The sequence below is a fragment of the Aphelocoma coerulescens genome (assembly GCF_041296385.1).
Source record: "Aphelocoma coerulescens isolate FSJ_1873_10779 chromosome Z unlocalized genomic scaffold, UR_Acoe_1.0 ChrZ, whole genome shotgun sequence".
In the NCBI taxonomy this organism is placed as follows: Eukaryota; Metazoa; Chordata; class Aves; order Passeriformes; family Corvidae; genus Aphelocoma; species Aphelocoma coerulescens.
In genome coordinates, this window is record NW_027184085.1 from 16,315,182 (window position 1) to 16,328,735 (window position 13,554).

Here is a 13,554-nt window from a genome sequence, read left to right on the forward strand (position 1 = left end):
AAAACACAAAGTTCTTTCCCTTTTAACCTTGTCTGTTTTTATGGATACAGTATATGAAGAGAAAAAGCCAATGAAACTACATTTGAAGTTATATTCTACTAAAATAGCCAGGACACCCAAAAGGCATATATAAACTAATCCTTATTTCTGTGAACTGTCATTTAATTTGCACAATGAATTTTCTGACCTAAAGAGCAAACATGAACAGTTCAATTACTTGCTTTTCAGTATCCACAGTATATGATTGATCAGCTAAGTTGTTTGGTTTGCCCGCTTCACTGGATGGCATTTTAAAGCATGTCAGTAACAGACAGATAACCCAATAAACAACACTTGTGGTTTTGCACAAATACCCTGAATAACTTGCAACTTCTCATTCTCTGTCTTCCTTTCACTACAAACATTCAGACATAGTATGTTTATTATCAGTTACACAATTGATTCATGCTTGATACAACAGTTAAGAAAGACAAAGGACTGCACTTTAGAGATAGGCTACACCTTAGTCTACATGCAAGAATATCTCAGCTTGTATCATATAAAAATATAAAGTGACATTATCATTAAAATGGCTTCTCAAAAATTCACAGCTGAAGCAAAAGGAGAATACGATGTCTTGTTAATGTCCTAAGGAATGTCCTCTAGTATCTTGACGGACTATAAAGAAGTAAAACCCCTTAGTAAAAAAAAAAAAAAATTGAATAGAGCAGTCCATCTACTTATAACCAATCTGCAAAACACACAGCACAACAGAAACCCATTTTACAGGAAAAAAACCCAAACTTTTATGGTCTTACACTTTGATATTGGCACATACTTAGCACTTACACTTTGCAAGACACTGTGACACCACAGTGATGTAGACCATGCTCTGTCTGATACAGACAAATCTGGAACATTTTGAACCTAGTTTGTGCTTAAAGCTGAGAACATTCAGAAGCAGGAAACAGCAAGGAGAAAAATTAGAAGAGACATCAAAAAGAAAGACAAAAATAATCCTTTTGCCTACAATTGCTAGCGTTAATATACTTTATAGCCACGATCTAGGCAGAAGGAAGCTAGTGCAAAGAAGTGGGGGTCAAACCTAGAGCGGCATGGTTCACTGAATGACCAAACAGAGGTTTACATATTTCCTTTATGGCTGCTGGCACTGGTTTTGGCCTAGAAGCCTCTAAAGAACAAAGAAAGCTCTGATCCCTTCTGGAGCCATTCATATGTGATTAAGATCCAACAATACAGCACTTTGATCCACTGAGTTACAGAAAGATTGGATGTTTCCTGAAGAAGTCATTTCGGGTGAAAAGGGAGGAGAAGAAAAGAAGAAAATTTTCCTGATCAGGTCAAACTTACTGAGACAGCACTCTTCTCACTTTTGACATGCATTGTACTCTCTTGAGAGTTTTGAAGCTTTGGAAAGCTGACAGATGACTGAGGTAAGGAAAAGAGGAGTGAACTGTGGTATCAGTGTCTCAAACTCAAAAAATAAATTTAACTTTTTGAAGATGGAGTAAGATTCATTTTCAAGAGAAGGAAATTTAGTTGGGTAATGCAAGGCATATTGCAACAAAGAAGGACATACAAATGTACAACCATTACAGCAAATTGGATGGCATCTTTCATAGACGTGTTTGAAAAGCTTGCAGCACCATAGTCAAAAATACATGCTTCCTTGTGCTGATGTAGCTGAAAACAGCAGGAGATATATGGGTAAGTCCATAAAAAAATCTCAAGAGAATGAACACCTGGTTTCTTTAAAGTAATCTTTCTATCTTGACACCAATATACTTCACATAACCCAAGAGAATTAAAGGCCTGTTTGAAGTTAGAAGAGCATGTTCTTGACACACCATTTGGAGTATTTACTCTTTTTCAACAGACATAAGTATTAAGCACAGGTGATGGATTCAGATCCACAGGAATGAACGGAGGCTGGAATGTCTAGACAACCAGGAAAGCATAACACAGGTGTGACAACTCTGCTTGACTATCACATTCCAAAATTTTCAGTATAAACTAAATAACTTCCATCATCTGTTGATATAAAAGCAGAAGAGGGAAAACATATTTGGCTTTGTCTACTACAAATGTCTATTCCTAATAATTTATTTTGGAAGCTAACTCTCCTTTTCATATTTGGGTTGGATGCTTCCAAGTCCACCTGGGAATGGCTCAGCTCTCTGGCTATCTAGAACAACAGTTCTTAGTTCAGAAAACACTTCAAATTATTTGTCACTGGTATAGTCAGACTGCTCATACTTCAATGTTTTACATGTGGCTGTCCTAATGGATGGCTGGTGAGTTTTTGCTCAAAATGAAAATCTTAATGTTTTAAATTTAAACTCTAACTTCTTGAATCCTTTGCCAATGTGTGTGTTCTATGATTCTTCATGTACAAAACAAGCAAAACACATTCTCTTTCCTCAGGTGATTTTTAAAAACCAACAGTGTAGAGCTGCACTGATAGCCAGCTACCAAAACAGGAAAGCTGAGGTGAAAGCAAAGGGAATCAACAAGCCAGTAAGCCTGAAACTAAAATCTATTGTCTCTGTCATAAAAGCAGATTTGCCACCAGTCTTGTACCATGAAAGAGAATACCACCCTCTATAAACTATTCAGTTTTATAGTGCTATAATGCCAGATGCATATTAAATAAATCTTGAACTATTATGTGTACACAAGCAAGGCAATTAAAGGTTAATATGCTCCTTAAAGTAATATGAATAAAAAAAACATATGTGAAAAAAACATTTTCTGTCTCTAAGAGGCTGAGATACAGTTTACCTGTTTTGGAATTGAAGTTATGGAAAAGTTTTACTTTTCCTATCACACACCTGCAGTATAGCATATTCAGCAGACAGCTGATCAGTAAAATCCTCAGTAATTAATGTTTGATTACTCCCATCATAATTTCTTCTGCTTCACAGAAGATCATCTCTAATTAATAATTTAATTTTAATCAACTAATTAAATATGTATTAGAGACCATTTGCTATTACAAATCCAAGAAAAGGAGACAATTTAACAAATCCATTAGACAAGTACAAATACAATATTTGGAACTATAGAACTGTAGAGAAAAAAAACTGTTCCTTTTGAAAAACTGGGTTGTTCCCCAGGACTGACCTGTGAATTAGCAGAGGGGCAGGAGTCTGGACAGCAGCACTCTCCCACGACATTTACAAAGCTGCAGTTCATCAAAACCACTGCTAAGAGAAGTGCTTGGTCTGACAAACCAAAACAACTTATTGATCCTATTTAGAATTAACAACAAAGGCATAAATTTTAATGGCAAGTAAGCAGGTAAGCCAGTTGCCAATTACTGCCAACCTGCAACTGGACATAGCAACACCTGTGCTTTCAAAACTTTCTACAACCACACAGCTGAGATGTTTGACAGCCTAAGTGTGACTGCTCTTCTTCACCTTCAGGAGTTTTCCACTTCTCAGGGTTGTCTGTACTGCAAAAGTACCGCATGTGTAACTGTGTGACAATTTTCATTATTTTCATTGTATTCTCTGTCTTGGAAAGTCTGCTTTGCTCTTTTCTAGTGACTGAGGAATTGATTTTTGGACATTAGCTTTCAAACAACAAAAAAAAATGCACTCTCCTAGAGGTTGTTTTAACAGATTATGACAATTAAATTGCATACAGAGTACCAGTGTACTGCAGTTGTAACTCTTCAAGAATCTGAGTTATGCCCAGCTTCTTGAAGAGGCTTTCCCAGAAAGCCCTCTAACTTCCTTCCTCATTTAAGTTCAAAGTAAAAGACATAGCAAGCTTTTGACTGAACTTGTCTAAAATACATGTGGCAGAGTAGAGCTTTCACTTGGAGAGCTGCCAGCCCACCTTTGGCTCCCAGTGACAACCAAATACCCAGCTGCAGTTAGGCTGAAGGATGAGAATTTGGCATATCAACAGCAGTCAAATAGAAAAAAGTTTACTCACAGACTCCATGGTTAAATGATCACCTTTTTTGCTTTGACTGGCCACCTGGAATAAGGGAGGCAAATTTTCTCAGCATTCATCGGCTATGAGCAAAGTTGGCTTCATTTCCTATTCAAATTTCACTGTAGCACTAGAATGGTCCATGTTACTCACGGACAAAGGTGAATGCTGCAGGACTGAGGCACTATATAAATGCTGGAGTCATAAATGGTGACTAGAGCTCCAGATGTGAGCTTACATTAAAATCAAGTCAAGTATGCCCAGCAGAAATGGAAGAGAAATAAGGGGATTACACAGTTGTGGGATTGTTTGTTTGCTTTTCTTTCTTTGTTTTTGGTTTTTCATTTTTTTTCTTTTTTTTTTTTTTGTTCCTTTTGGGATTTTTGTTGGGGATTTTTGAGTGCTTGTGGGTTATTTATTTTGGGGGATTTTTTTGGTTTTTTACTTGGTTGGGCTTTTTATTTGGTAGGTTGACCTTTTTTTCATTTTCTTGTTTACATAATTCAGCTCAAAGGAGACTCCAGGAATAGATGAAGAAATGGTGAAGGATATAGACAGCAAAAGAAAGACACATTCCATTAGAAAAAGAGGAAACGACACAGAACTTAAAGCAGAAAGTTCAGATCATGATTAGTTTCACATTAATTTTGTTTACTAAAAATTGCAAGCAGTCAATATGGGGCATTATTATATAAGAACTCCATCTTCACTACAGCTACTCATTTCTCTCCAGGGTTTCCCATTCATTTCAGAAGTCAGTTGAAATCTCTCATTCCATAAAGTTCGTATTTTGGGTCACAATCCTGGGTTTAAAAAAGTGTATTTTTCAAGTAGTACTGAGATGTTAAAGGAATACCACACTACTCCCTGTCTTTCAGACCCACCTGAATCTGGAAAAGCTTCAATGTGAACAGTTTTTTATAATTAATGCCTTCATTAATGCAAGTACCAACTGCAAATCATTTTATTATCCACTCTAGTTCAACAATACCACTGCCAAATCCAATGATCATGCATGCATCATTATGATATACCCTGAAAGCATGGTTAATAAAACAATATGGTAACATTTACCATCCTCATAACCAGTTATAGTATCTAATATTCAGCTAACAGAACACCTAGAATCCTATAGATAATCATATATATCATATATATAAGAAGGCAAAATATTTGAACCATGTCTTCAATAAATTAAAATTCAGATCTTGGAATATTTTCTTAATGTAAACATACTGTTGACCATTGTGAGTTCAGAAAATTTGGTTTCTTCTATATCACTTGGTTTCATTCTAAGGGCATACCTACTTCAGGCATCACTTAAGGAGACAGAAACAAGCTTTAGATTAACATAAATTACAATAGGGATACCAGCTCTCTTTCTCAAAAGTACTATTGAGTTCTTGAAGACTTTCTATGTGAGAATAGCGTCTTATGCCCAAGATATTAATGAAGGAAATGTCATCTATCCCTGTGAGCTAAATAAGTACTATTTTCCCAGTTTTGCAGATGGAAAGCAGAAAGGAAGGATTAAAATCCTGAAATGGCAGGTTACCTCACCAAGTGTTTGATTACCAGTTTTGAGCAGTCCCACTCGGGTAAATACTTCACTTCTGACTTGCAAGCAATTTTTTCCAATTTTTCCCAGCCACCCCCATCCCAAATATGTTGGAATAAGCTCAGCCAGGTAATGGCTAGCCAGAAGAAAAACAACACTTCTTTTTAGGAACTGACACCAGCTCAGACTTGTTCTTTTCTGAGTATGTGCCTTGGACAAGGAAACTTGTCATTTCTACACAGAAACTGTCTCCTAAAATAGACTCACTTACAAACAGGCTCTGGCAGCACCTGGATCTGGCACATCTCACGACCCCAGAAGGGGAGTTGAGACAGGTGAGTTGGTAAGGAGCTGTGACATGTTTTTGGGTTTTCCTTAGAACTCCTTGTATTTTGGGAAAACATGGGACATTACCAGTGCTTATTGTCTAGCTATTCAATAAATTCCTTATGGAGGAGTGAATACATCCGAACTCTCAGTCAATCAGCTAGCCAAAAGTTAGACTGCCAGGGAGGGAACAACAGAAAAAGGTGGAGAGGGTAGGTTTGCTTGCAGGACAAAGAAGGACCTAGCTCTCCTTTAGACATCACCTCTTTAGACACATAGAATGGCCGAGGCTGGAAGAGATCTTAAAGATCATATAGTTACAGCCACCCTGCAATGGGCAGGGATGCCACCCACTAGCCCAGGTTGCTCGGAGCATTCAACCTGGCATTGAACATTTGTGGATCATTCACAGCTTGTCTGATCAATCCTCACCATCCTCACAGTAAAGAATTTCTTCCCAATGCCTAATCTAAACCTACTCTCTTTTCAGTTTAAAGTCATTCCCTCTTATCCTGTCATGACCTTGTAAAATGTCCCTCTCCATCTTTCTTTAGGCTCCCTTCAGGAATGACACAATTTGGTGACCTCGAAGATTTCTCATTTCCAGACTGAAAAATCCCAATTCTCTTAACTTTCTACATAGTAGAGGTACTCCATCCCTCCGACCATCTTGATTGCCTCCTCTGGACGTTCTCTAACAAGCTGGTGAGGGCCCCAGAGCTGGATGCAGTGCTGCCAGTGGGTCTTTACCAGAGCAGAGCAGAGGGGCAGAATCCCCTCCCTCTCCTGCTGCCCACGGGGCTCTGGATGCAGCCCAGGACACGTTTGGCTCTCTGGGCTGTGAGTGCCCATGGCTGGGTCATGTCCAGCCTCTCACCCACCAGCACCCCCAAGTCCATCTCTCCAGGCTGCTCTCAGTCTGTTCATGCCCAGCCTGAGTTGGGCAGCACTTGGTCTTGTTAAACCTCATCAGATTCCCATGGACCCACTTCTCGAGCTTGTCCAGATCAAATGCTGGGAAGCAGTAAATTATAGTAATTTAGAATTATGAAAAAATTAGGATTTTTTACTAAGTTCTTTCCCAGTATTTACTAGCAAAATGAATTTTAGGTTGTAAACACAGTAAGTTTTCTCATTTACATATCTCAACTTTTTCGGGAAACTATGCTATGTCCATATTAAGTGTTAATTTTTTTTCCCCTACAGGTAACTTTGAATCCACAAATTCGTGGGTTTAAAATAGAGTAAAACTAAGTTTATACAAATCATATTTTGTTAGCAAATCTATCTCTTGTTTTTATGGGTAAATTTATGCACAAAGAATTGCAGTATGTTGGACAAATTTTTGCCATTTCATCACATTAATGGCTATATCAGGAGTTCCAGTGCTATGTATATGTCACACGTATAGTTGTCCAAAAGATAGCTGAGACTTCTGCTTGGCATGAAGCCAAGGAGAAAATATTCTAAAGCCCATTAACAGTGCATCATGACTGGGAATTTAAGAATCTTGTGGAACAATAAACTGTCTAGAAAGAAAATGAGGAAAATAATAAAATTCAATCAGAGGGTTAATATATTTTTATTAGTGCCTGGCAGCAGACTAGTAATAGACCATTTAAATGTGTACAGCAATATAACTGTCTTGTGTCAGATGCACAGTGGTGAAAAATCTGCAGACAGTAGAGTATTTATACGCTAGATAGTAGAGTATAACAATTAAAAAAACCCCAATCAACCAACCAATCAACTAAAAAACCACAAAAAAAAAAAGAAAAACAAAAAAACCAAACCAAAACACCAACCCCCTAAAAAACCTGACTAGACTTCGCACAGCTCTTATCTGTATTTATCAAGCTGATATTCTCTGGAACGTGGAGATTTTCTGAAGGAATCAAAACATTACCAAATGTTTCCAGGCTATCAATGTCAATAATTACATAGCAAGCACTGCTGGGAAACTAGAATTCCCATATTAAAATCCCAATCTAAAACACTCAAAACATAACTACCCCACCAATCTCTGTTTAAATAAGGTAAAAATAGCTGCTCAATGCACAGCAAATTTGCGCAGCCCAGAAGATGAGTGCTGCAAGGTAGAACTACCTCTCTGTCAGTGGCTGCAAAAAGTAATATTCTGAAGTACATCTAGCCCATTAGTCAAGAATTTCATAGCAAGTCTCAGGAATAAAATACTACTTTCCTCATAACAGAATATAAAATGAATATAGAGTATTATTTAAGTTAGATTTTACATGTCCTCAAATATTCAAGTCCTGAGAAGCCAAATTTTATGGTTGTAGAAAATCTTATGTTTAAATACCAAAAAGACTGTATTTAAAAAACCAAGGATGTTTAAGAAGTTCCAGATTCTTTTTTGGGCTTTTCCATAAACGGGAAAGCCAAAAGTGACACTACAAACCTAATATTAATTCATTTTAGCTACTAACACATTTGAAAAGTTTATGGATGTAGAGTTAATTAACACAACTGAAGATTCTCCAAGTAAATACAAACAGAAAGTCAGAACTTTAGCTGATTATGGAAACATTAACCATATGTTTTTGTTGTCCTCCTCATCCACCAAAATGGTCTTACTGTTTACTTGTTAAGATATTTATATCTATTTATACAGAATTTAAAGATAGAAAGCAAAAACTTCAAAGAAAAAGGAGAAAATAAACATAGCTTGTTTATCCTTCTCCATTCCTTCCCCTCTACCCCCAGTCAAGCGCCTTTCCTGTGCTTACCTTGTTCTGATCTTTCAAATCCACCCAACTGGACAAGAACCATCTGCTGCAGCACCACAGCTCACAAGGCCAGGAATAGCATGGAGAACCATAGCATCACTTAGCCCACAGGCTGTTTTCTCACGACTGCTGAAAACGTGCCCAAGAGCCAGGTCATACTGCCTTCCATCTCCCACAGAACAGATTGCAGTGACTCAGGATCCTTCTGGGTCAGAAGTCCGCTGGGCCAACCTGCTGCTGCCATACACAGAACTAATGCACCCTTTTACAGCCACTCCACTATTTTCAAATCATTTAAACGTGTTCTGGCAGACAGCTATGACAAATAAATGCCTTTTAGCAGCAGACTGAAGTGAGGCTTTGGGACATTCAGTGAGTACAGATGTGCAATTCAGTTCAACACTGGACAACTTGTTTTCTGAACATGCTTTTTCTTAAATGATGCTTCACCAAACTACAGCAAGCGCTATAGTGGTATCACATTTTCTCTCATTTCTTGAGGACCTCTCAGAACTATACCTGGGCTATGCAAAAACAATGCTTATTTTAATGATTTGATAAATCCATTCTTGGTCAGTAAAGCATGCACACATTCATGTTAGTTGACTTCACAAATTGACTATAAAAATGATACAGAGAAGTGGAGGGGTTACTGCCAGAGACAGAAGAACTTTAAATAATAAAAATTCATAAACTCAAGTAGCAGAAGAATTCAGATGGAATTATAACGTATGCTTCTTTTTTGTTTCCTGCTTACTATGTAGTATAACTTATTTTAGCAATTAAATCACAGTAAGAAAGATGTTTATGTAGTGAGCTTCCCTGATTTTCTACTCATGCTCTCCCTAATCACACAAACTAAGGAGACACAGAAATTAACCAAACTGCAAAAAAGTCCAAACAAATCCTAAAATAATCTCAAAGCCATCTGCTTGAAAAATCAGGTACCACCTGAAGTGAACAGAGGAACTTTACTATTAGTACCTTATATGGAAGCAACTGAGATATGAAATCTTCATACAGAAAGGCAGCTATACTAAGCAATTTAAATATCACTGTCCTTTCCTTGCTTTCCTTTGCTGTTTTTCTTTACTTGTGGTGATGCGAGGTTTTTATTGTATATTCATATGTTTTCTGTACCCCACTGGTTCATCCCCACCGTCCTCACTCCTACTCCCAGTTTGTTTGTCCCAGACCCAAGTCGCTCCCCTGGTGCTCCCAATATGGTTGTTCTCCGCCCCCTGTTCTGGCTCTCTCCCTATCAATCACCCAGACCCCTCCTGTTGTTCCCGAAGGTTCGGTGTCCATCACCTGAGCCCTCCCCAATTACCCTTATATGGCCCCCGTCAGTCCCCCGAGACCCTGCCCCCTCGGATACCTCCCATCTTGGAAATCCCCTAAACCTCGAGGCCCCATTGGGGCATGTGACCCCTCTCCCTCCACCCACCAAGACCATTGGACCAGATGTGAGTCCGTCCCTCCAGCGTCCCTCCCTCCTAATCCGCTTATTGGTCCCTGGTGGGTGAACTCCCCTTGTTCTCCCCCTCTTTGTAAGGCATGGGCGCGCTGCAGGCGGGGCTTGTCCTCCGTGGATACCCTTCAATAAAGTTGGATTACCGCCCGTGGCAAGCCTCCCTGCTACTTTTTATCTCTCCTTTGGCTCCCCTGGGTAGAGTAGAGGCTTCAGAGGAGCAGCTTTAAAGCTCCGTGCCTCCGGCTGCTCCCCACTCCTGTCACACACCGCTGGAGCTAGCTCCGGCTGTAGACAGCAGCGGTCAATGTGACATTTACTGTTCATCAGCCTTATTCTGATAATAAACCTCTGATAGCAGTATGAAAAATGCATTGAGAGCCTCAGATATAAAGCAACACCGTGACTACCTAATTAATACCATAAACATTACATGTTTTTCTGATTAAAAATAGCAACATTAGTTCCATTAAAACTTTTGTTTTATACTAAAGTTTGAGATACATGAATTGAAGTACAGAAACAGTGAAATGCTTTGTTTCCCTACTTCGAAAAATATTTTAAAAGCCAGTATAGAATTCTGGAACATCACAGCAAGACTGATTTTAATACAGTATCAGTAATAATGATAGCTTAAGAACCTGAAAAAGGAAGCAAGAAAAAAACCCAAGGAAATTATTTCCCCAAGCAATTGGGATGTCTGCAAAAGGACAGAAGGAAGGTGATTTAGTAATAAATCTAAACAGTCTGGGAAGTCACCATGCTCTGTACAGCTTCACTACAAATTGCAAATTACTTTCAGTAGTGCTTTTTTACTCCTAAAAGGTGTTCTAGCAGTGTCAAACACAAAAGTACTTAAAAAACCAGTCACAACTTTGCTGGCTGCTTGTCAGAGCCTTTTGCTGTTGACAGATGTTTCCTTAATAGCTATAGCAATGGTGATTTGTAGGAAAGATGAAGACTTGACACTTCCCTAGATATCTGTACACAGTTTCAGGAAAGGAGGGAAAAGCTCTTCATCTGGGACAAATTCTCCTTTCTGAGAAGAGAAGCACAGTGGAACTTGTACCTTCAGACAGTGATGTTCTTTTTCCACCCAGAGATGTGGTTCTTTAACACTACAAGCTACATAGCTCTTTACTGATAGCAGCCTTCTCCTTTCAAAGGTAAAAATCATCTGGTGCTAATTAAAAAAGTCTAATGTCTGTACTTAGAAACCAACTAGACACCATGGGTCACAAAATAAGAAACTCTTATGCAGCGGGCTGCAAGCAGAAGGAAGCACTACTAATCTGTTTGCTGCAGCTGGTACCTCTTTCTGCTTCTCCTACTGGAGAATCAGGATGAGACTTTGTCCATGGCAGGACTACTGAGGCATGCAGAAAGGTAGAGCACAACTCAGCCAGCCGAGCGAAAACAGACAGCTACTGTGCTGTCCAAGCAATTATTTCTGGATATTGGCTTTCTGTATCTCCAGGCAGGCATCTCAAGCTCAGAAGAGCTCATTTCCTGTTTTAATACCCTGATGCTCCAGAAGAGAGACTGTGAAAATGACTGCTGAGTCTCAGTTAACTACTACCAATGCTATGATAATGAAGGAAAAACTGTTCATAAACACTGAGTCCTCTCCTGTTCCCTGTGAGGGCAACTACAAGTTCAGTTGCAACCATTCACATGTGAAGCTCTGCCAGGTTATCCTTGCTTACAGACTGCTCATGCAACAGAAGTATGACTGAGTGCAAAAGCTCCCAACTGAGAATAGAGAGCTCTTAACTAAAAAGAGAAAAATGTCAGCCTGAAGAGACTGGGCTTTTTTTTTTTTGATGGGAATATCCCCAATAATGGAAATTCCTCCAAATCTAATATGCAAGACCACACTCTTTTTAACTAAGAGTTCAGCAGGCTTATTTAAATTATCTGCACAGAAAAAAAAAACGAAACAGAAAACCCAGATGAACATAGAAAGGTCATTAAAAGAATACCAGCTGTGAATGAACAAATCAACTATCTCAAAAAACTGATCTACAGAAATAAAGACCAGCATTTTTTATTCATCTTAAGATCCAGACATTCACTGTTTGATTTGTCAAAGTTTGTAGCATTTTACAGCACTTTCCAGAGTTAAAGTGCCTACTGAGTCTTTGATAGTCAATATTGACCATAGAAAAGTTCGCTCAAGCTGGGTATCAAGAGAAGAGAACCGAGAGAAAACACAACAATGAACCACTAAAAACCACTAGATTTCAGTGACCTATTTGGCATTAGACAAAGAAAATCTATGATTTTAATATAGAGATCATATAAAGATAATATAAAGATAAAGGCAGTCAGATAGAGAAGCCTTCAATTACTACAACCACATACTCTTTGGGTGCTGTCTTGCACATCCTCCCAACTGGATCCTATTCCTTCCTTCAAGGGTTGCCAGCAAAGACCAGGATTAAATAGAACACTAAGTAAAATTTCAATATGCAGTATGGATTTTAAGCACGTGCTGACCTTCAAATATTTAAAATGTACCATTAGTACATAAAAAGAATTGAAGATATTTAAGGACCAGAGATAGGACCCTTATCATCTTCAAAAGTAAGTCCTTGTTTAAGAGCTTTGCTGAATCAAGGCTTAAACACTAATAAATATTATTAATGGCCAATTCATAAAAGAACCCTTGCTGAGTCTTACTCTTTTGCATTACTTTTGCATGTACTTCAGACTGCCTTATAGCCCATTTTTGGCTCTCCACACTTGGTACTAAGCTCTGTGAAGAACATCTTTCACAAAGACACTGCAGAAGACTCTGTAGAAGGAAGTTTAACAGCCACCAATGTCAAGAGCACAGTCTCATATGATTGACGTTAATATTTCACCAATATGGAATGCCAAAAATAATCAGGAATGAATTTAGGCTTGATTTGTCAAATGAGATGCCTACAGTTACATTCCTAACCCAGATTTGAATGCTGACTTTGAATGCTGACTTAGTTTTCAGAGGTGTTGAGAACTTGCAAAGCTCAGGGTTTCAGACCTTGAACATCACACCATTTGCTGAAGTACCTAAATATAAATTATGTAATGTAACTGAAGGTTAGGCTGACTTGCTTCAAGATTTTGTTGATGAGAAAATTAAAATTAGTCACTACTTTATTCCAGTGAAACAACGAACAGAAGCACCCAAAATCATGTGGTTTATAGCAGTATGGAACCACAGCACTGTAGCCACATGAAACCAAATCACAGTAGCTAGAAAGCCACTTTCAAAAGTATTCTCTACAACTATTTTTCAACCTGGAAACAGAAAGGATTCGCACTGATGTTCTTTGCTGTACACAATTTTGAATCATTTTTTTGGGAAGATGATTGTAAATCATTCGGGCAGAGAAAACATTTCCATAGATGGACAAATCACCCCACAGCTGAAATGCATCCACACATAAACTAAAAATAAAACAGAATTATGCATCAAACTAACTTAAGTGTTATCTGTTATGAAGTCCAAAAAGAAT

The 13,554-nt window shown here is 38.4% G+C and overlaps 1 protein-coding gene across 4 annotated transcripts in view; it reads right to left on the reverse strand.

Annotated features, from left to right (window-relative positions):
* The window catches only part of ARL15 (ARF like GTPase 15), a 232,257-nt gene that overhangs the window by 14,603 nt on the left and 204,100 nt on the right, over positions 1–13,554 (reverse strand). For 2 of the 4 annotated variants that reach the window (XM_069001321.1, XM_069001318.1), the window contains one exon: positions 3,946–3,990. The exons of 1 other annotated variant lie outside the window; for it this stretch is intronic. In XM_069001321.1, the coding sequence (XP_068857422.1) occupies positions 3,946–3,990 (45 nt within the window). Of the gene's footprint in view, positions 1–3,123; positions 3,185–3,945; positions 3,991–13,554 lie in introns of all 4 variants that reach the window. One more of the 4 variants, XM_069001323.1, reaches the window with a different exon arrangement.